The sequence below is a fragment of the Ananas comosus genome, linkage group 5, assembly GCF_001540865.1.
Source record: "Ananas comosus cultivar F153 linkage group 5, ASM154086v1, whole genome shotgun sequence".
Taxonomy (NCBI): domain Eukaryota; kingdom Viridiplantae; phylum Streptophyta; class Magnoliopsida; order Poales; family Bromeliaceae; genus Ananas; species Ananas comosus.
The window spans coordinates 14,623,489-14,648,194 of NC_033625.1; the positions used below are offsets into that span (position 1 = coordinate 14,623,489).

At 30.7% G+C, this 24,706-nt stretch overlaps 1 protein-coding gene across 8 annotated transcripts; it reads left to right on the forward strand.

Moving 5' to 3' along the window:
* Positions 12,760–20,796, forward strand: LOC109711110 (U-box domain-containing protein 6-like). 8 transcript variants are annotated; one of them, XM_020234019.1, is made up of 6 exons: positions 12,760–12,849; positions 13,713–13,794; positions 13,874–14,059; positions 14,439–14,546; positions 14,627–15,304; positions 16,632–16,730. In XM_020234019.1, the coding sequence occupies exons 2-5, from the start codon at positions 13,744–13,746 to the stop codon at positions 14,972–14,974; spliced, it is 693 nt and encodes a 230-aa protein (XP_020089608.1). In that variant the 5' UTR covers positions 12,760–12,849; positions 13,713–13,743; the 3' UTR covers positions 14,975–15,304; positions 16,632–16,730. The 8 variants fall into 8 exon arrangements, 5 of the variants coding, with proteins under 5 accessions (XP_020089608.1, XP_020089609.1, XP_020089607.1 ...); XR_002216515.1 differs by lacking the exon at positions 13,713–13,794 and adding an exon at positions 19,010–19,033 and having other exon boundaries at positions 12,791–12,849; positions 16,632–16,747; XM_020234020.1 differs by lacking the exon at positions 12,760–12,849 and adding an exon at positions 16,498–16,530 and having other exon boundaries at positions 12,864–13,794; positions 16,632–16,729.

A 24,706-nucleotide genomic window follows, 5' to 3' on the forward strand; every position in this document is an offset into this window, starting at 1 on the left:
ATATAGTAAATTACAAATGTATCCCTATAAAGTTTAATTGTTATATGTTGTTTCTGCAACAGTTCCGATGTTTTCAAATATATCATTATCGTTAGAATCCGTTAAAAGAAATTAATTAATCATAGATAAAATACTTAACCGTAATTAGTTAATGAGGTGAATTAACCTTTGTACCCCTTTTCACAGTTGAGATTTTTGGATAGATAAATTTGTGATTGCAAAAATATTATTTTACTTATAAAATAAATAGTATTTTAATAGTAACAAATAATATGGATATATTTAAAAATATTAGAGCAAACATGCAGCTAATAATTTTCACTCCAAAATAAGGACTAAAATAAAATATTGTTGATAGTTTGGGGACTAAAAGAAACCATTCCCTCTTATTAAGCTAACTTTGATAGTTTTATTAAGAAGATATTTTTTTAAAAAAAAATTTAAGTTTAGATATATTACACAAGCATAGAAGATGATACGTCAAATCATTTCAGTGAAATTTTGCATTCGAATTCAATAATCATCTTAAATTTTTGAACTTATTCGGCACCTTATGCGTGCTAAGAAGTTTGAGTTTAGTTCTCGTTCTTATTACCATCTATTGCTAGTTGATTGGATCGTTTTCATGCTTAGTAGCTTGAATGTAATTGTAAATATGCTGTAATGTAGTAGCTGCGGAATATTTGAGAGTTTTATATATGGCCTAATTAGACAAGAAAAATTGCCGCTCCTACCTATGTTGTTAATAAAGTTCAGATTAAGCTAAGTCACAATCGTGAAACGGAGATGCACTCGTAAAACGCAGATGCAATGTCTGTAAGTTTTAAATAAATAAATTATTTTTTTCTAATAGTTTGATATTTTGGAATTGTGATCAGAGCGGAGAATCCAACAACTCAATCAGTGGTATTAGAGTATGTCACAAATTCGATCTTGAACAATTTTTAGCATCAAGCTTAGGATAAAGGTTAAAGTAATATTTCTCCCCAAAAGGTTTGAACTTACGCGAAGAGTGGGAAATAACTTTTTTTCCTTTAAATCTTAAGCTGTCAGAGAACTGTATTTTGATCTTTTATATTAAACACTCCATTTGGGATCAAAACTTTAATTATCTTTTTTTTATAAACCTAGGATAGGAAATTGAATTAGATGGCATGAATTAAATAAGCTCGAAGGTTGGAAAAAATTGAATTTAGAATTTTTTGCCCTGATGTTATGAAAATAATTATTTTTCACAAAAGGTGTGTGCAAAATAAACATATGAAATAAACTCAAATCTTTCAGGCTATCATAAATATTATATATGTGTATGAAATTTATTATAATTTTATGTGGCCAACATATTTTTTGCTCATGTAATAACTAGTGGAGGACAAGTGAACATCAATTATTACATTTTGTATAAAATTGTAGGCTGAAATATAAGAAATATGTCAATTTAACTAATTAGATTTGTTACAACCTATTGGCAAAATTTTCACAGCTTCACATGAACAAAAAGCCAAAGAACTATCTAAAGGTAAAGTATTTAAGTAAAGAGATTAAGAAAGACACATATTACACCCAATAGATTTAATTATATTAAGCAGTAAAGATACCATCTTAATTACATATGATCACTCTGATCATATCAAATATGGTGATCTGTGATAATATTACATGAGATAAAGTAGAGAAATACAAAGATGCTGAGAAGCCAGTTATGTTTCATTTTCTTCTTGGAGCAGCTTATTGTTGTCTTGTTTTCCTTTCCTCTACTATCTGTCTCTCCAAAGAAGCAAGTACTGGTCCTACTTAGTATACTATATAGCATACTCTAGCCTTGCTTCAGTAGAAATTCACGTACCTTATCCTGAAAGAGAGGACGACGATATCGATTAGATTTATACAAAAGAGCAAAAAAAGTACCTTTCTTAGCAAAACACCGAACGGTTACCGTAAAAGATTGATTAGTTAGTATGTAATAAGAGACGTACTTATGTGAAGATTTGGCTCTGAAGTGTGTTTCATTTGCGTATATAGTAGGACGACGATATCGATTAGATTTATACAAAAGAGCGAAAAAAGTACCTTTCTTAGCAAAACACCGAACGGTTACTGTAAAAGATTGATTAGTTAATATGTAATAAGAGACGTACTTATGTGAAGATTTGGCTCTGAAGTGTGTTTCATTTGCATATATAGCGCACTATTGTATCATTACAAGAAGCATTGATTATGGTGCATATGAAAAATAGGCCATTTTTATATTTGTGAGTCATGCACCATGGCATATTTTATGCATAGGCCCGAATAATTGTTTAACGTTAAGCAAACATCTCAGCATGGCCCACAAAGCCATGCATGCATGCCAACTCAGGCCTTCCAGGCATGCAAAACAAAGTTCCTTTTCGGTAGAAAAGTTGTTGTTTGAGAATTTGCACGAAAATTAAAGCGTGCACTTTTTCGGCAAGTTTTTTTTTTTTTTTTTTTGGCAAAAAGTTGGTATATATGGTAAACAGTCTAAATTATTTTTGCTTTCACTAAAACTAACAATAAACATTTTGTTACATAGAGTAATAAGAACAAAATATTATAGGGAATAACTGCTTCTATCTCTACGCCTTATAGGCAGTATTATCACCTTTAGCATTAGAAGAGGAGTTATCATTCTCCGACTCGATGCTTTTGAGGTCTTTGATGAGCATCTCATAGTGTCGCTCCACTTCTTCGGCAGTTTTCCCCCCACCAACGGCCCGTGCTATCTTCTGCCATCGGTTGGGTGTGCCCTCATCATACCTATCTAACGCATCCTCAAATAGCTTGTTCTGCTCTTTGGTCCATGAAGACATATTTCAAGAAGTTGGAAGAAAAAAAAAAGGTATGGAGAGTTCAAGAATTGAATGAGGTGAGGGAGAGAAAGAGAAAATAAGAAGAAATAGAGAGAAAGGCAGATATGCACATAAAGTTTGAGTTACCGATGGCGCTATTTATAATGAGAAGAAGCCAATTGGCCAAGCGGGGTAGGGAGAGAACGACAAAGTGGAAGAGAAAGAGTATAAGCAGAATGACTAACTTGTTTAAGAGCCACAATTGAAGAGAGAACGAGAATTTGGCAATAAGAATTTTTGTCTATGTATGCCAAGTAAGAAAAGTCTATATCTACTTAAAGAGAATCATCATCTTCCTAGGCTTAGAGAAGATAGGAAAGGGTCTATTCATCTCTTTTGTCCCCCATTCTTATGCCAGTCTTATTTTTGTTATGATTATAACTATATGTTATGATTCTCTTCTCAATCATATACTTAAGAGAGTTTATGGTCCATGTTCACAACATTTGATGAGCACTTTCTCTAATCATGTGTCTCATCTTTAGAACTTTGCTCAAAAAGGATCTTTGATAATTCTCTCCTTTTTATTTTATCATGCCAATTAAGTTCTCCACAAGTTCTAAAATGGTCTGCTTTTTAGATTCCATGGCACAAGTTGTAGGTTTTAATGTAAACTTGCACATTGGATTCTAAAAGTGTTCTCTTTTAGGTAATATAATAATCAACATTAATTTGTAAGAAATGTTGGTAATTATTCTCTTGTGTAGTCAACATCCAATGGATCCCTTTGCACCATGGCCTCCTTTAGCTTGTAATGTCTTAATCATGATCTCATCAATAAGAATAAGAAGTTGCCATCTTTTTGAACAAGCCTAGTTGGCTTTATTTATTTATTTATTTATTTCTTGAGAAAAAGCCAAATATATATATATGTGTGTGTGTGTGTGTGTGTGTGTGTGTGTGTGTGTGATTCTTACGATTTAGTTTGGATAATACTAACTACACAAATTAATTAGAGTTGTTTATAAATATTTCATATTTTCAATGTGCCGATTGAACACTATTTACATTAATCAACATAAATAACTAAAATTTTGCTCCCCCGAACTAATTAGAAGATTAAAGGAGAAGATGATAAAGATTGTTTCCTTAACCTAATCTAGAGAAAAAAAAAAAGAGTAAAATGAAAATAGTGGACCTTCAAGCTACTCGAATCTTGAGAGAATGGTTTAAAGACGATCCCCGACCCGAATAAATTAAATAAAATTTTAGAAAAGGATGTGAACAACGGCCCCCAAACTAAACATCTCAAAACATCTGGATCAAGCTCATGACATGAAGAACATACAAGTAGAAAAACTTATAAAAGAAAGAAATAATTCTATAAAGAAAATGCCTCTATACAATTGCCTCTACAAGTGCCTTTTTTTGTAGTATAGAAAATATTTTCAAAGAGTAATTCTACAAAGAAGAGAAAAGGAAAGTAGCTTGAGCTTTTATTTTCTAAAATTTTCTCCTACTTGTTTCATTAAGTAGTTGTATATGACCTCATCAATTAAGATGACATCTCCATTAAAAATGCAAGCTCAAATAATAAAATAACAAGATAATTTCGTGAACCATTTTGATTTAGAGAACTCAAAAAAGATACCCCAATTACATTATGAACTGGATTGGTGGGGGGGCCGTACGTATGTTGGAAAGTTTTCATAGGTCAATTCATACACAATCTATTCTTATCACTTTTTTCACCTTTATTCCTAAGTTGACATCAATTATGATGGTATATGATTTCTACTAAAAAAAGGAAAAAAAAAATGGTAAGATTTTGTTTGTACAATTTATGTTAATTAGTGTGTAAATGTCATTTCTGAATCTTTATACAGCAGCATCATGAATGAGACATCAATTTAAATTTCTAAATGTGGTTTTTTTAATTTTTTGTTTTTACTTTTTAATGAATCACAACCATTAAAAATATTCTATACAAGTTGCACCTTTACTTTGGTTCCAACAAAAAGAGCCCAAGTTGGATGCTCACCATTTACGCAGAATTTCTCGTAGTATTGTATATTGAAAGAATCAATAATTTGAATCTGAATCTTTATACAGTAGCATCATGAATGAGACATCAATTTGAATTTCTAAATGTGTTTTTTTTTTATATTTTGTTTTTATTTTTTAAGAATCACAACCACTAAACATATTCTATACAAGTTGCACCTTTACTCTTATTTCCAACTAAAAAGAGCCCAAGTTGGACACTCGCCATTTACGCGAAATTTCTCGTAGTACTGTACATTGAAAGAATCAATAAGCACGCCAAAAACCATATAGTTTTTAGTATCATTCATGAGTCAAGTTACAACAAAACTAAATTCTCAAATTGCACAATCATACAAAAGAATTTGTGATATAACATATAACTAGTGATTTTCGATAGCTTTTCATTAGCTAACATGAAGTTAATTTTCACAAAACAGTTTCAAAGTGGGCAAAATTGTCTATTTTCACAATTTTTCGCCAAAAACCTCTGATTCTTTATACTATATGAATCTTCAGAAGATCCGGATGGACGAACTAAAAGGCACTTTCCGCATTTCAAATTTGTGAGGGGTTTTGAATTCGTAAAATATGACTATAACTTTCAAATATCAAGCAACTTTTCTACGAGTCTCTAGTACGTACAATGTGGTCCTTGACGTATTCATTCTAATTGATGCTTAAGAAATTTATTGTCACATTTAATTAAAATTTTAAAAAGCAACGATTATGAATTCTCCTCCTTTCTGTTTCAAGATCTATCAAGTTAATTTCTTTTTCAGTCGTGTGTTCTTCTTTTGCAAGTTGAAGGAAATAGAGATAGTTTTCATATAATATCTATGTGAATGGAATCTAAGAAGAGCATAGAAAATGCACTACGCATTATATTCTAAAGAAACAAGAAAAAAAAAAAAGTAAAAATGAATGGATATCCTTAAACTAAAGGTCATTTTTAACTAAAGTTTTTATTTTATTCTACTTTATCTTTCATTGGCGCCTTTTTAACTTCTGATTCTTTCAATAGAAAGTCATTTCCATCAATCATATTCAAAATTTTCCTAGTTTTGTACTGATTAAGATTTTTTTCAACGAATGAAAATTTAGATTTCATTACATGTTATCTTTCGATAGCTAATAGAGCCGCCAATTTTGACAAACTCTTTAACTTTAATTAATGAAAATAACTTGAATTACAATAATAATTGACAATTAAGGAGATGCTATTTCAAATGGCCTATAGTTGAGGAGATCTCCCTATATATTTACCACAAAATAGATAGGAAAAAAAAGGAAACATGCATTAATTGCACATTCAATATTCTACAATAGTGAAATGTCAAAAGAAAAATGAATAGACCCAAGATACATTAAGAACCTCTTTTAACTATTTTTGCATTAATTGAAATCTAAAATAAAGATTCCTATGGATGCTAATATCTAGATATGCATAAGAACCACTTTTGGAGGAACAAGGTGCAAAGTTACTAATAATCTTATGAAATTCTCTAAAGTGAGGGGAGAAAACTAACTTTAGATTTGATCATAGTAACATGATACACATGGAAAATCAAAAAAAAAAAAAAAGGAAAAAAAAGAGAGGAGAATAGTATAGTATAACTTGCCATTACAAAAAAAGTTTGGGAATTTTTATTTTTGGATGAAACAAAAAAAAATTTGAAGGGTCTGTTCCAATGCATGAATATTATTCATGCATAATAAATGTATTAAATAATTGGTTGATAAGGATTATGGGATTATGGGAAAATACCCATGATTGTTATTTGATTGTCAGTGATAACCATTAATCTCGAAAACTCGAACTATTACTAATACGCAATTAATTCACTTAAAGAGTATAAATACACGACCCACGAGTCTTAATTTTGACTTGGCCTAACTAAACTCATGTCATTGCAAACATGGCTGGGCCCAACCCAATATCCCGTCATTTCAAACTTGACTTAGCCCAACCTAGCCCTCTGCCACACGACAGGATGCTGGCCTCTTTAAACCAACAATTCCCCCTTCCCTTCCTCCCTCCAATGCATAAATTTGCAGTATGCAGGAATAGAGCCCATGGCCTCTAGCTCTGATACTACTAGTCAGATTTGCTATCATCACTCCAATCGGTAGAGAAAGTTTTGTTCTTTTTTTTCTCCTTCCAGGGAGACTTACTCTGATGTTGGCAATCGTGTTTGATTTTGTTACAATTGTAGTAATTTAATCTTTTTTTTAAAAAAGTTTGATCTACCATTATCTTTGCCGACCATCTAGCTCTGTGCTTTCTTTGTATAATTTTCTTTAATTTTTTAGTAAGAAATGAGATCTCATCATCAGTGTAATTGTCGAAATCACCTCGTTCGTAATTCATAAGTCATGAGAGACCCTATGAGTTCCTCCAATAAAAATTTGTCGAGGTCGCGTGCTTCTTGGATGGCCGCCAACTTTGGTTCCCAAGGTCCATTTTAATGAAAACTTCTAAGTATTTCTCTAACTAGATCTGCGTCAAAAAAGCATTTTTCAAAGCCTTTAGACTACTAATAATATTAGTAAGTCTCGTGTATATATTAGTAATATTTTTATTTGGTATCAGAAAGTAGGTCTCACTATTGCAGACTAACTATTTCTTAAGATGACAACTTTCCATGCTAATATTGAAGGCCAATTGTTCTCTCATCCTCCCTTCTTTACTAGAAGTAACTACATCGATATAAATGTACAGTTGTAAATTTTTCTACAATCCTTAAATTTTTTTTTTAATCTTTAGGACATTATAAAAAATGGCTATGCTAAGCCTACCATGGGAACTAGCATATGGAAGGCAGAGTGCAAGGCTAAACGCTCTTCATTGTGCTCTTAATTCAAACGAGTTCAATTGGATTTCTACGTGCAAAATTGTAAAAAAATGGGAACAAATTAGCTATTGTTCATAAGAGGACAAACCAAGTAAAAGAATCCAATTCGACCTTCCGCATTTTTGAACAAGACTCGATTCAACCAAACTTCCAGCCATAAGGCAGGATGCTGGCCTCGTTATGCCAACAATTGCATATTATTTGTTCCGAATAAAATAAATCAGAAGAATACTCTAACACATCACAATCACAATGAGATGCTTCCATCGTGCATAAATTATTACAGAGCAATAACTTGTTATCAAACAGGAACTAAGTGGATATATAAGGTTGAGAATTGTAGAAAAGGAATTTTACTTTTTTCTCTTCTTTTTTTTTTTGGTTTCTTTTTCCTGAAGAGGAACTGTTTGCTGATAAAGAATCTATGGTTTGAGTAAGAAATGGTACAACAATTTTGCATTCACAAAGTTGTGGTTTAAACTTTAAAGGTGTCAAAAGGCACTTGGATTATATATAGTTAAGCTTTAATTTAGTGGGCCCTTTTGGATGTGGTTGTAAAGGACTTGGGCTTAATAATGGGCTTCAATCCAATGGTTTTTCTTACAATATTATTGAATCTGATACCGAAAGAGTTTCAGCGTTAGCCTTAATACTTCCACTCACGTATACGGTGGATATTTGATAAGCCCTTCCGTATAAGGGTGGGAATCTAGCTCGTTGTTCGCGAGCCAGCTCGTGTTCGGCTCGAAATGAGCTCAAGATCGAATCGCTCGTATAATAAACAAGTCGAGCATAAGCTGAAATTTTCAGCTCGTTTAGTAAACGAGCCGAATACAAGCTAGGGTCGGCTGGCTCGTGTTCGGCTCAAATACATATGTTTTATATTTATATAATTTATATTTATATATATTTATATATAATATATATATTTTTATTATTTCATTTTTAGTAAAAAAAAAATATAAAGCCGAGCTCAATTATAAAAATACTCATTTATATGTAAAATTTCAACCATTAGACCAAAATTTAATCGGTAAGATTTTATAAATTTAATTTTTATATATATCCAATCTAATTCATTTAACTTATTATTCAATGACGAGCTCGTGCTCGGCTCGTTAATAAACGAGCCGAACATGAGCTGAATTTTTGGGCTCAATAATTTAACAAGCCAGATATACTGAGATCTCCAAAAACTTAAACTTGATGCCTTAATAAACAAGATGCACGAAAAATTAAAAAAATCAAACGATAAAAAAAATAAAAGTAGAAAGAAGAGATCAACATTTACTTAGGTTGGTAATTGCTTACGTTCAGAGAGAGAGAGAGAGCAAGAAAAATACATTCCACTATATTAAAAAAATAAAAGTACAAATTTACACCTTATATTTTTTTAAAATAAAAAAACTAAGAGTCTCACAGTGAATTTCATCTTTTTCTTGTTCCAACAAAAACTCGAAAAATAATCACGAGGAGCGGTTCATAAAAATCATAATTGAGAAGAATAAAGTAGATAAGAAGTATAGAAAATCTATGAACAAATTTTTTATGCTATTGTTTCGAAGAATCTGAACTGTTCAGACAATTGGTCAAGAACCTCCGCTCCACTGTCAACTTCAATCCGACGTCGCATGTGAGGACCACCTTTAATTAATTAGCCACACATGCCACTAATTATTTCATGGGTAAAAAACAAAATTAGTGGCCACATATGCCACTATTTTTTTTTTTTTTTTTAATACCAGGATTCAAATATACATGTAGATGAGATATATAGATGAGATTCAACTCCTTATATACTTATCTAATTCCAAGTTAACTCAAATTAGGAAAGAGCCAAACCCAAGTCTAATTAAAACTCCTATAGTGGACTCCACTAAAATGAAATAATTTTAAAGCTCCAAATAAATATCCATGGACCAAGTCTACATGGACCAAATAAAATAAGGCATAATTTAACAAAAATATAAAAAATATAGAATAGTTGAAAAGTGTATTTTTAAAATTTTATTACTTTATACGTTGGTGGCGAGATTAACTCAAATATAGAAAATAAACAAAAATTTTTTTTACAGTTGTTAGCGAGATATGCTTTTTTTTTTTTGTTTAAAGTTACTCTTTTCAACGGCTAAGTTTAAAATTGCCTTCTAATATATTGGGCATTTTGAAACTCCCTTTGTTTCTAATTTTTTTAGAATTAATTAATTTTAGTCTAAAAGGATATTAGGAATCCTATCAAGGCCATTAATAATTTCAGCAAATTAAATATATTATTTTGTAGCAAATAAGACTAGAATAATTCGTATCAATATTTTTTTCTTCCAAATCTATAAAGGCTAAAATACATAAAACATTTATGTCAAAACTTGATTTTTCACTTTTCTCTCATGTTATTTAAAAACCTATATTTTATCCCTTTTGTAAAATAAAAAATATTCACTTCACCCCCTACCGTTAATAATCCGTTAGGGTTCCGTTTATAAAATATTATTATATTTTTTTATGCCAAAAATATCCTCAGTCTTCTCTCCTATAAACATGATGAGAGGCAAAATGGTAAAAGGCAAAATGATCATTTTATTATCACAATTCACACCGTACACCCTGTGAACATTTTTCATTTTACAAGGGGGCAAAATGTAGGTTTTAAATGACAGGAAAAAAAGTAAAAAATCGGATTTTGAGAGGGGGGTTTTCTGTAATTTAGCCATCTATAAATATGATGGTAAATACTCTTTCCATCAATTTAAAAAATATAAAATGACCTATTTAACCATAGTTAATTGTCATATATGCAATTTATAACTTTTGGTTTAATTTATGTCACTTAGGATAGTTTTTTATTTTGCCGATGCAAAATAGTATAAATAAAAATAGTCAAAATAAACTATAAAAATACAAATCTAAATGAAAGTATAGTATATAAATCAAAGTTAAAATAAAGAATTACTAAACTACATCTAAAAGAATGAAAAGATTTAAAAAATAATCAAAGTGACATAAATTAGTACAAATCTGAAAAAAGTGTGTAGTAATATAAATTGAGATCTAAAATAAACCTAACAAAAAGTATTTAATTCTTTCATCCGTTACTAAACAAATAAAACAAAAATATACTAATTAAATAAAATACAATAAAGACATACAAAATTAGTCAAAATAAAGATATATTAAAATAATTAAACTAAATAAAATAATAATAATAATAAATGCATACTATTTTGATCCTAACATCTATTAAAATAATTAAAAAGGTAGAAGGGATAAAATATGTATTTAAGCCATATTTTGGGTGGAATAAAAATATAATCAATAGCTTTGATAATTTTATTAAATTTAAAGAGCATCTTTAATATTGATAATTTTTTTAAAAAAAATTATACAACCTCTTGGATCTAACCAAGGCAAAATGTTACAGTCGTGTTAACGTATTTTTAATTTTATTATATTTTGTACATATTGGACTATTTTAAATTCTGAAGTGTCACATTCTTTTCCAAGCTCTGATATTTTCGTCAGGCTCAAGCATACTCACGAGCTCCAAGCGATATGAGACTCGTTTTCGCTAGCCTTAGCTTATCTTGTGGAGAGTTGCGCTCCACCCGCAACGACTGTTAATCGGAAAGCCACGTTCTGCCCGCTGTATAATCTTAAGCTCAGTTGAGACTCATCTCGCACGTCCTGCTAGTGATTGAATCTGATACCAAGTATGACTCTCTTAACTTCTCTAACCCTAATGTGCTTAACTTTTTTTAACTTCTTCAATGTTATTATTTATGAGCCTTAGTTACAATAACTAATTTGGATACAGGCAATAGGCCTGTAGCCACATTTGGTGGGTAGCCACATTTGGAGAAAAAGAAGCACTTTGTCAAAAAGTGCTTTTTTCTGTGGATCCATAACTGGGCTAATCACTACTTTTCCATCACTTTATTCTTTGGTGGATGCTGAGATAGCCAGTGGAGATGAGCTGGCAATCACCATTAAGGAAGCTTCTTGAAAACAAATTATTATTCAGAAAAATATTTCTTGTACACAAAAAAAAAAAAAAAAAAAAAAAAAAAAAATGTAGATCTAATGACATTTATTTCAGAATTGATAAGAACTTAAATAATATTTAGTAAAATAAAAAAATTAATATGACAAGTAAAAAATTAGTGACTCTTGGATGGTATAAATATAAAATGTACCCTTCACTTTGAGATAAATTAAAAATATCTATGGAACTTTTTTATAAAACAACCTTTTAGAATTTTAAAATTTACGAAATAACCTTCTCAAAACTACATTTGTAAAACTAACCCTCCTTTCGTCACGTAGACGGGGGGTGAATATTTCCTATAAAGGCGCTGAATCGTTCATCGTTAATTTCCACAAAGGCGATGAATGATTCACCGTCTTTTATTTATTTACTATTTTTTTTTTATATTCCATATATAATTCTAACAACCATATAAAAATTTTAACAAATCACATATAATCTTAACAACCTGAAAATTCTAACAATTTATCCATATAATTTCATATAATCTTAACAGCCTGAAAATCTTAATAGTCTATCCATACAATTTCATATAATCTTAACAACATGAAAATTCTAATAATCTATTCATATAATTTTATATAATCTTAACAATTTAAAATTTCTAAGAATCTATTCATACAATTTTATATAATCTTAACAGTTTGAAAATCCTAATAATCTAGCTATGCAATCCTAACAATCAAATAAAAATTCTAAAACCTCACTTTTTCTATTTCCTATATAATCCACGTATAATTTTAATAAATGCGGCGAATGAACGATTGCGAGGAACTATTCACTGGTTTTAAAAGACATGAGAGAACGCAGTGAATGATTTACCGTTTTTTGAAAAATAATCCTACGTGGCTCCTATGTGGTGAAAAGAAAATTAATTTGTCAAATATAAATTTGGCAGGATTACTTTGTAAATTATAAAATTTTAGAGGGTGATGTTATAAAAAAAGTTCCATAGGAAACTGCCTCTACCTCTCTCTATCTCTCTCTCTAGTAGTGGTTTGTGTTTCTCTCTCTTTGTTAACTCTCTCTCTCTCTCTGTGTGTGTGTGTGTGTGTGTGTGTGTGTTTTTTTTAAAAGTTAAAAAAGGACTCCTTCAGAGGTTCTCATTTTACTACTCTGATTCCTCAGTTTAATTCTTTTGTTGTTCTATTAAGTGCCCATTTTCACTTTGATGTTTTGTTTATAACATAGGATTTTTTTTTTTTTCTTCCTCTTTATTGATGCATGGGTTTGTGGAAATTTTCCCTTTTTTTTCCCCTCTCATTCCCCTCATTTTTTTCCCCTTATTTATCTGTGTATATGTGGTTAAACTATTCTCTCATAGCATGAATTTTTAGAGAAAATTTAGTATTGAAATTATTTAGTGGGTTTTGATGCATACCTCAGTAGTGGGTCTAGCTTAGTATTAACAGTAGATTTTTTTTTCTTTATATATTTATATATACATATTTATTGAAATGAAAATTAATTACAGAGAATTAAATTCACTTGAGGGGTAATTAACTCTGAAGCTACTTCTAGAGTTATGTAATCACTGGTTTCTTGTTTCTACAGCTCTATTTCTTCTAGTTTATACATAGTTCTTGCTCTTGAGCTCATTTATTTGTACATAATGGTTGAAAATTGAGCTAAATTTACCTTATAAATACAGTAAAATAATTGAAGTTTGGAAGATACTCATAGATCAAAATTTCAATCTTTACGGGTCTCTGACTAAAGAGTAACCGTTATTCTCCGAAAGCTTAAGCAATCAAAGAACAGTATTTTAATATTTTTATATCCAGGACTCATCTTCACGTTTGGGCTCGAGATATTTTTGGAAGTCCCAAGATGTGAAAATTGACTCAAACTCACGACCTCCTGTTCCGATACTACGCAAAAGAATATAAAATTAATGTTGTTCACTGAAAGCTTAACCTAAAAGAGAACAGTATTTTAATATTTTACGATCAATACTTGCAGATAAAGATCATCTTTGTTAGATTTTTATGTGATGGAGAGTGGTTTGGATGAAATGGAGCTGATAAATTCTTGTGGTGCAAAAGTAGGTACTCTAGCTTGTTGCACTTGTGGTTTGTTCCTAGTTTAATTGTTCATGTACCACTCACTGATCTCAATTTTAGGTCCATGATTCTATATGCTTAGAGCTTGCAAAGTTGTTGGATAAAGCTGCTTTGATTATCCCCACAATCGAATCGGCTCGACCCGGAGGCAGATTGGGGATACAGGAATTGTGCTCTTTAAACAACACTGTTGAGAAGGGCAAGCTCATCCTTCAACACTGCACTGAATGTAGCAAGCTTTACTTAGTATGTTACATTTGATTTGTTGAAATATTCGCTCTGATATCGAATGCTGTCGTAGTTTCGAGTTCGAGAGTCGTGTCCATTTCAGCGTTCATCTTCGTCATATCAATTTTGTAACGATCAGTCCAAAATACTTAAGTCCAATTATCAGAACTGGAGTCTCCAATCGTTGTATATCCGATTGTAATCCCTTTTTCATCTGATGTGCGACGACTACTGTCGGAATTGTCTAAATGCCTGTTTCTTCCTGGTTTCGTATCGTGACAAATCAAATGGTCTCGTGCCACGTCAATTTCGTGTTTCTCTCGGTAAATTCGGGATGTGTTCAGTTGTGTGTCTACTTTCGCTTATATTTTCTCATTGTCGGTATACGACTTTTCAGGCGATTACTGGAGAATCAATTTTATCGAGATGCGAGAGGATAAGGAACTCGCTGAATCAAAGCTTGTGTCAGATTCAAAATTTGGTACCACCTCTAGTAGGTGCTAAGGTTAGTTCACAATTCATTTGTTTCATGTCTTCTGTACTTACATTCCAAGATCTTATCTTTCTAAGCTCACTAATTTACAGATTACTGAAGTTCTTGATTATCTTCGAGACGCGAAGTTTATCATTAATTCGACAGAAGAGGAGGCTGGAAAAGCCCTTCTCGAACTGCTCCGTCAGACCGATTCGGGCGAAGAGCACGAATTCGCGACATTCCAAATTGTAGCTTCCAAACTAAGCCTCACTTCTCCAAGAGACATTTCGATCGAGAGAAGATCCACGAAGAATCTACTCGACAAGTTCCGCGGCGCCGATCCCCAAAAAGAAAAAATCCTGAAGTATTTTCTGTACCTTTTGAAAAAGTACGGGAATAACATTAGTTCAGAGAGTAGCAACTGTGAAACCAAACAATTCGGGGCTCGAATTGATTAGTTGGTTACTATTAAATACATTGAGAAGCTGAGGAACTTATTCTGCGATTCGCAACACATGCATGAAAGATCCTATTCTCTGTATCTGAATTCGAAGATAAATGGAGTGTTAGAGTTCCGAAAATACGGGTTTTTTTCGCAGCTGTTTTTGATGGGATCTCTGAACTTCCAATGCAAGTCCAAGACAAGGTTTGAGAAGATGTCGAAATTCTGCCGGAATTCTATGCTGTCGGATGGATTTGCAGAAGCACTGATATGTGGTTTCTGAGGAATTTTTTTCGCAATCTGTCGAAATGTGCAGATGCATAAAGCTGGATCTTAGCAAGAACAGGTAAACACTCTTATGCTACTATATCTATTTTTTCACTTTTTGTTCTTGAATTTTAAAGAACTCACATTTTGTCTCTTTAAAATTTCAAGTTGATACATTTAGCCTCTCTCTTTGCGAAAGTTCCATTACTTTCTCGTCCATTTCCAATAATTTATAATTAAATATATATTGAAAATACCCTCAAGAATGACAAATGTATATTTAAAAACATTTTGATCATTTTTTCCTCTCTATTAACATACAACTTTCTAAAAACATTTCTAAAAACATTTCTAAAAACATTTAGGGGACAAGATGTGAGTTTTTGAAAGCCGAGAGGGAGAAGTGAAAAAACGAGTATTTATAAGATTTTTTTTTTCTGTATTTTACCCTTTTTTCATTGATAACATGAATTGATTATGTGAAATAGAAAATCACCATCTAATTTAGATTGTGACTTTTGCATGAATTGCTACTTAATTACTTGTATTTGTATGAATGCCTCTTGAGAATTTGTATTTGCACTAACTAGTTTATCTGGAATTCTCGGATCCAGCCCTTTATATGTTTTTGATCAGGAATTAAGTGTCTATCGGCACGGACTATATTCACTGTGTCTGATCGTGCTGAACAAGATATCGTCACGATACAATCATTGTGACGATGATAAATATTTGATGTTATTATTGTCGAATCGTTGGCACTAACCATTAATCTCAAAAATTCGAATTGTTAAAAAGATGCAACTAATTTATTTAAAGTATATAAATACAACGTCTATGGGTCTCAATTGTGACTCGATCCAACCTGAATCGCACTATTTTGAAAGAAAAAATAAAAATAAAAATTGTGGCATTGAGGATAAGGGAAAGAGGCTTCTTTGTCATTTTTCTAACTTATTTCTCTTTATATTTCCAAATAAATAAATTTCAATCAGGAACACGTGTCGTCTTTAAAAGCAGCCACCTAGGATACTCTCTGCCCAAAAAAACAAAAAACAGAAAAAAGGAAAAAAAAACAAAAAACATGCATGCATAGGTTTCATATATAGTGCCTAATACAAGCATTAATTGCTTCTTCTTTTTTTTTGGTCTTATATCTCTTCTGTTGTATATTAATTTCTTGTATATTATGAAGATTAGAACCAAAAAAAAAAAAAAAAAAAAAAAAAAAAGGAAGAAGAAAAGAAAAGCTTATGGGTTCTTTAATGTCAGGGTGGAGTTCACCAGTAAAAGATGCTAAAGCTGGTAATATATTTAATTTTAGCATATAATTAGTTACTTTTTTTATATATATATATACCCTATTTTTTATTTTGACACTTTTTTTCTTCTTTTTTTTTTTTAAGTTATGCACCAGAGGAATAGATCACTTACTAGAGGTGAGATTGATGCATTTTGGAAATCCAAGAAGGCTGAAGAAGAAGACATGAAGGAAATTTCCACTCAAATAAGTCAAAATCAGGTAATTAGATATGATCTCAGTTTTACTTAAAAGGCTTTATCTTTTTAGTTGTTTATTTCCCCCTCTCTCTCTCTCTCTCTCTCTCTCTCTCTCTATTATATATATATAGGAGAATAAAAAGGTGAAAAGTGTATAAAAGTTATCTGAATTATGCGCCATTTTGATTCGACTACTCGATCTTTAAAATCTTTGATTTTAGTATCCAGTTTTTTAATTTGTTTGATTTCGGTAATTTGATAACCTTTCAAATACAAAATTTAAGCTGTAGTTGCATACTTTAATTTATTTATAGTTAACGTAAATTGCATAAAATTTTTTTACTAAACCTGTCAAAATAAACAGCCTGTTCAAATTTCAAAGTTAAAGGGCTGCTGACTGGCTCAAATTTAAATAAATTAAAAAGCTCAGGTTATGAGATCAAAATGGGTGATAGTTAAGGGTGTGTTTGGTTCCACGTAAAACTGGAAAAAAAAAAAAAAATTTGTGGAAAAAAGTTTTTCGTGGAAAATTTATTTTACGGCTTTTAGTCGTTGGTTTGTAGGAAAAGAAAATTAGTTTACAGTTACAGTTGTTTAGTTAAATGGTTGAAAGGAAAAAGTATAGATTTGTGCCATCGAAGAGAGGGGGTCGATTGATGTTACCGCCCTCGGCCATGAATTACAACCTATACCCGCTCTGATACCACTTGTAAGATATGGATCTCGAGGATCTAAAAGGTAAGTAACACCTAGAGGGGGGTGAATAGCTGTAAAAACGACAAACTCAAAAATCTCGATGCAAATAAAACGAAATAGCGGAAAATAAAATAGCACACCGAGAATTTAACATGAGAAAACTCCAAACCGGAGTGAAAAACCCACGGGACCGATCACGCGAAGAAAATCCACTAAGAAAACTTGAGTACAAGTGTTTTTGATAAAAATACACGACTCAATTTACCGAATTCCCGTTGATGGTGATCTTCGCCGGTCCTCGATCGATAGGAATCCATTTTATTATGTATTCGATATATTATTTATTTATTATTTATGAATTAAATATATGATAAATTTATAAGTATTTAATATAATATATGTAATAGTCTGCATATAATATTATATAAAAATATATAATTTTTATAAATAAAAATATAAAATTAGTTTTTTTTACTATTGTTCTTTGGTTAAAAGAAAAAAAAATTATAAATAAAAAATTATTATATATATTTCTTCTTATTGTATATATTATATATATTATCTATATATAATAATTATTGATATATAATAATTATCATATTACATATATTAGTATTATAATATATATTTATAAAAAAATATCTAAAATATATTATACATTAATTATGTAATATAATATTTAATAGTATATATTTAATACTATAAAATAAATTATTATGTATTTATAAATAATATATATATAAAATATAAAATATTACACAATAATATATTTAAATAATAAAATTTTATATATATATATATATATATAGAAAGAGAGAGAGAGAGAGAGAGAGAGTTGAGCTAGAATACTCTCAAAAGCACCAAGAGGTTGGTGCTTTTGAGTTTTTAACCCTTGGATGGAGAAATGTAAGATTGGGATGATGGTAGGTGGAATAGTGCTTGATCTAAGGGTTATTAGTAATCAAGAAGTAGATCCAAAGGCTAGAAACCTAGAAGCACCAAGGGGGTGATACTTTTAAGAGTATTCTAGCTCAATTATATATATATATATATATATATATATATATATATATATATATATAAAAGAGGGGGGGAGAGTCCACGGGTCCACAAGGTGAGGATAGCCTCGTGGACCGCGCATGCTCAAAAGTCCTAAGCTGCGATTTTGGGAGCTTGAACTTTTCGTTTTCTGCGTACGGCGAGCGGAAAACGAAAACGCAAATTTTTCAGAGAATCGGTAAAAAGGGTTTTCCAAAATTTTTTTTTTTTTACAGGTAACCAAACATTGGAAAAAAAATTTTCAGTAGAAAATTTTTTTTAAGAGCACTTTTACAGGGAACCAAACATCCCCTAAGGCAAGTTCTATCCATATTTACTGAATAAAAATAAAAAATATTTTATTAAATCAAAAGCTTTTAGAAAACGAGACGTAGAATGATTATACTAAACCTTCGGACCTTTTGCTCTGATATCATATTGAATAATGTGAAACAATTGTTATACTCGAGCTTCACAAGCTTAAAGCTGTCGAAGAATGATGTTTTAATATATTTTGTATTTAAGAAGATATTGTTTGCTTATTATTCAGGGGAACATAAGTGAAGGGTATGGGAGTGAGAGCTCAGTGAGAAATAGTGGTGCAGAAACTGATGGTGAGAACATCTACAGTACCAAGTGCTGGTATATCCTTGAAGCCTTTTTTTTAAAAAAATTTCATGAGAGTACTGAATTATTTCTATTTTTAGTGGATTTAGTGACAAAAATAACCACCGAAATGCACTAATTTCATATATTTATATATGGAAAAACTTTAAATACTACTCCTGTGGTTTCGTACTTTTTTATTTTAGTATCCTGTGATTTAAAATGTATTACTTTTGTATCCTGTGGTTTCATTTTTCTCTTTATTTTATCCCCTCCACTAATTTTTTGGTTAAATCAATGACGAAGTTAAAATTAAAGGATATTAAAGTAAATATTCGATAAATTATAGGCGGAATATCTGAAATTTTTTGTATATAATTTAATGAAAAGTTAACAGAGGGGCATATGAAAAAAGAAAAATGAAATCACAGGATACTAAATTGATACACTTTAAACCACAGCGTACTAAACTGAAAGTACGGAATCACAGTGATGGTATTTGAAGTTTACTCTTTATATATTGATAGACTTTTTTTTCATGTAACCATCCATATATAGAAATCTCAGCATTTTTCTCAAAGTTAGAAGGCTTTCTTAATCCCTTGATAATTATCTTGTATTAATTATTTCTTTTTTTTAGGGGGGAGAGTTCACTAGTGGTAGTTAATTTTAATCTCAAAGCATGATGAATATCTCGCAGAAGTAGGGATGTCAACGGGTCGGATTTGGGGCAGATTTTCAAAAATCCGAATCCGAACCCGACTCCGAACCCGAAACCCGAATCAAAATCCGAACCCGACGGATTTTAAAAATTCATATTCAAATCCGAATCCGACCAAAAATCGGAAATCCGAACCCGAACCCGAAACAATTATTTCTCTTTTCAATATTTCAAAATATATTATATTTTCGGGTCGGGGTCGGGTTCTGATTCGGGTCAGGTACAGTCAAAATTCATATCCATATCTATATCCGTTGGGTTTTTAGTTTTGATATCTATATCCAAAACCATATTCATTTAGCATCGGATAAATTCGCTCAGTTGGAATTCGAGTCCGGATAAAATTTTGGATATTCGTATCCATTGACATCCCTATGAAATAAAGAATTTAGAGTTTTTAATTTAGGGGGATGTTTTGTTTTTCGAAATATAGTCTAGAAAATAGTTTTCTAGTTGAAAAACTATTATTTGCCCGTTTGGTTACCGGGAAAAATAATTTTTTTGGATTTTTTTTTTCAGTTTTCATGGATAACCAGTATTTTCGTTTTTCGAGTTATTTATCCGAAAAAATAAAAACTGTAAAAGAGGGTATTTTCCATGGAAAATTAATATATTTGCTTGCTAATTTATTTTTTTTAAAAAAAGATAGTGTTGAATCGCACCATTGACATAGGAGTTGTATTATTCGTGCGTGCTGATACCATGTCGGTACAATGGATACAATCTGTGTTGATGGACACTTTTTCGACAAATAAAAAGAATAACTACATCAATTGGAGATGTGCAGAAACTTGGTTCTTGAACTTAGAACTCCTCTTTTTTTTTTTCTTTTTTTTTTCTTTTTTTTTTTTTTTGCAGGTGGACTAAAAGCAGATGGGCTTTTCTGAATGAAGCACCAGTAAAAGCCATGGATGGCCCTTCTTACAAGTATGCTTCACAGTACACAAATCATCTACCTCACAAGCCTTAGCAACTAAAAAGCTCTAGAAAAAAAAAAAAAAAAAAAAAAANAGTCCCACGTGTTCTAATTATGCTTTGCGTACCCGCAATTGATACTTTTTATTTTTGCTTATGTTTTGAAAATAATACTGTATAAGTTAATCTGTATGTGACGCATCAGTATACTATTGCTTCAGCTATATATCCATAACCGTGCATCGTGTTTTATTTTTATATATATTTTTTTTTTTTTTTTTTTTGAGAGAGAGAGAGAGGAAGTAGTAAGTTACCTGCTTTGTTTTATTAGAAATAAACTCAGCTTGAAATAAAGAAACTCTAGAATCTTCGACAATCGTGTAGGGGGAAGTAGTGAAGTGGGTAACAAAGTTTTTTCTTCTGTATTCTGGAACTCTACTTTGTGATGCTAGTGAGCATCAAGGGTGTGCCCACTCTTTTGCGCTCAACTATCCACATGTGATGTACTTCCTCAAATAGGGTCCCCCTGTTTAATAAAAAAAATAAATAAATAAACTCAGCTTGAAATATGAAGCCACTGGGCTGTGCCTTTTACGATGTACAAGTTTTTTTTTTTTTTTTTTTTTTTTTTTTTTCTGAGAGAGAGAGAGAGAGAGAGACAGTAGTAAGTTACCTGCTTTGTTGTATTAGAAATGAACTCAGCTTGAAATATGAAGCTATTGGGCTTCGAACTTGGGACCTCGACGGGGGATGGAGCCAGAAAAAAAAAAAAAAAACATGATTAGATTAGCTTAATGAAATAATAGTACTAAGAAAATATATTAATATTCTAGAAAAAAAAAAAAAGTAATTCAACAATGAGAAATTGAGATGGAAAAAGAAGAGGGTGTATAAAATGTATGCATGCACTGATGTGTGGGGACTAAATTTTCATAAAATTAGGCCAATAATTGGATTTTACTGTAGAACTTTTGTGGGATCTTGTAGATGGTGCATTATTTAATGATAGAATTTTACAGTAAATAAAAAATAAAAGCATTGGATAGTAAAATATAATTTTTGCATTTTAGGGTGGCAAAGTGAAAACATGTTAAATCACATGATAGTTCACTTTTTGATCTACATTGTAGTAAAATGAAAATACACTAAACCACATGAGGGTAAATTGAATTTTGGGTAAACTTTAAATACCACCCCGTGGTTTCGCACTTTCTCACTTTAGTACCCTATAGTTTAAAGTGTATCAAGTTAGTATCCTATAATTTTATTTTTATCTTTTTGTCAGCTTTTTCGTTAATATTTTTTAAAATTATATACAAAAAACTTCAAATACTCCACGTAGGTTTGTCGAATATTTACTTTAGTACCCTTTAGTTTTAACTTTGTTACTGATTTAACGAAAAAAATTAGTAGCATCGATAATAAAAAGGTAAAAATGAAACCACAGGACACTAAATTGATGTACACTTTAAACCACAGGATACTAAATTGAGAAATTGTGAAATCACATGAGTGGTATTTGAAGTTTTTTCTTGAATTTTTTCCCTCTTTGTATGACCCTAACCTGAATTATAAAGATTAGATTATAAATTCTAATTTTGTTTAAAAAAAATAGATATTCTTTTTCATATTATCCAAATTCAAGTGTAATTTACTTTTAGGAAAAAAGTACAATGAGATCTCTTTAACAAGAGACCATTTTTGGGGGCTTTTTTTGCATTTAGCCCTCTCGCAAATTTTTATTTTAAAAATGGCCCTATCAAATTTAATTTGCAAAAATGGCCCTGAGCCTGCCACACAGGCGCCACGTCAGCGCCACGCAGGCAACCAGTGTGTTAAGTTGAACACGGTGAATCATTCACCATATTCAAACACGGTGAATGTTCAAACACGGTAAATGGTTCACCGTGTTTAATATTTGTATTCCTTTTTTTTTCCTTTTTAAAAAATCCAAACCCGAATCCGAAAATCAAATTAAAATCTAAACCGATCGGATTTTAAAAATTCATACCCATATACATATCCGACCAAAACTCGAAATCTGAACCTGAATCCAGCGGGTTTTAAAAATCTATACCGTTGGATGAAGATTTAAGAAATAAAAATTATTAAATATTTTATATATTTTATAAATAAATAAAAATAAATTATGTATATATATAATTTATTCGGGTTTGGATTCGAATAATATTTCGGATATCCATACCCATTGACATTCCTACTCTCTATTCCTCTTTTCAATATTTATATTGCAAAAAATACGTACTCTCTCTAAACACGGTGAACCGTTCACCGTGTTTAGACACGGTGAATAGTTCACCGTGTTTAACTTAACTACCGCCCCCAGCCCCGCACGCGTGGCACTGACGTGGCGCTTGTGTGGCAGGGGCATGGCTATTTTTGTAAATATAAATTTACTGAGATTTTTTAAAAAAATAATTTTTTTCAGGAGTCCAATTGCAAAAAAATCTCCATTTTTGGTCTTCATGCAGGACAAAATTAGAATTTGTGTAATTTGGTGGGTTTGACCTCCAAATAGGGAGGAAGAGATTGAAGAGATAGAGAGAGAAATATAATATGTGAAACTTTTCTAAAACCAAATTTTCTTTGTCTACGAATTGGAATAAAAATATATAAAAATATATTTCTAAACATTCCGATGGTACGACAGATAGGATTCCGCAATTATTTCGCAATTCCAAAGCAAGTCTAAATTAATTTTATAATTTTAAAATTTTTTTAATCCAAATATTAGATTTGTAAAACATGCGGATTGAACAGCTCACGGACGGATCATTATACCCGCCAATTATGCAAGCACATATAAAATTTATTCGCAAATTTTTAAGTGGTCATCATTGTAAGGTTACCCACAAGAAGAAATTTATTTGCAAATAATAAATATTATTTTTAAAAGATTAAAATTTAATTTATTATTTAAAACATCACAACGTAAAAAAAAAAAAAAAAAAAGGGGAAACTTCAAATACACCCTTTGTGGTTTCGCACTTTCTCACTTTAGTACCATGTTGTTTAAAGTGTATCAAGTGTGTACCATGTGGTTTCGCACTTTTTCATTTTAGTACCCTATAGTTTCAAGTGTATCAAAATAGTACCCTGTGATTTCGCACTTTCTCATTTTAGTATCATGTGGTTTAATATTTCGTTAAATTATATACTTCGAAATGGATAATAAAAAGAGAAAATTGAAACCACAGGGTACTGAATTGGTACAAAAATAAAATCACAGGGTACTAACTTGATACACTTGAAACCACAAGGTATTAAAGTGAGAAAGTGCGAAACCATAGGATACTAACTTGATACACTTTAAATTATATGATATTAAAGTGAGAAAGTATGAAACCACAAGTGAGTCTTTTAAGTTTCCCCCAAAAAAAGGACACTAGAAGAAATTAGTTTTACGTTCTAGAAACAGATAAAACAAAAGGAATATTCACTTTTTTATTTTTTAAAATTTTTAAGAAAAATTATTTTTAACCATTTTTGTATTAATGGACTCTACGAGAAATACATAAAGTTGAGTATAGTAAAATAAGAAATTGAAAGATTTCGTTGAAATTGAGACCAACAAAAAATTGATTTATTTTGAAAAGGGATATCCGTGCGTACCGACAGATTGTCTAAAATAATTAAAATATAAAAATATTTAAAATACAAAAATATTCATAATTTAACGGGTACTCATTCATTTACTCATAATATTTTAGATAAGAAATACTAGTATCTATACCCACAAATTTGTGAGTAATTTTTAAGTACCTACAGACACGGATTGATATTGTCAGGCCTACCGGACATATCTAAAAAAAATAAAAAAATAAAAATTTAAGTCATATTTTAAGTTTTAGAAATTTCTTCCATATAGGAAAAAAAAATTCTTAAAACCTGAAAAATTACTAAAATAAATTAACAAAAAATATAATTTGGAAAATTGAATAGGAATAAAAAATTTGAATCCGAACATACATATTTAACCATTTA

Excerpts from the sequence above, each read along its gene's own strand:
- LOC109711110 (XM_020234019.1), top strand. The coding sequence starts at position 13,744 with ATGGAGAGTGGTTTGGATGAAATGGAGCTGATAAATTCTTGTGGTGCA. Across the intron at positions 13,795-13,873 it reads TAAATTCTTGTGGTGCAAAA|GTCCATGATTCTATATGCTT; the intron begins GTAGGTACTCTA and ends TCTCAATTTTAG. Across the intron at positions 14,547-14,626 it reads CACCTCTAGTAGGTGCTAAG|ATTACTGAAGTTCTTGATTA; the intron begins GTTAGTTCACAA and ends ACTAATTTACAG.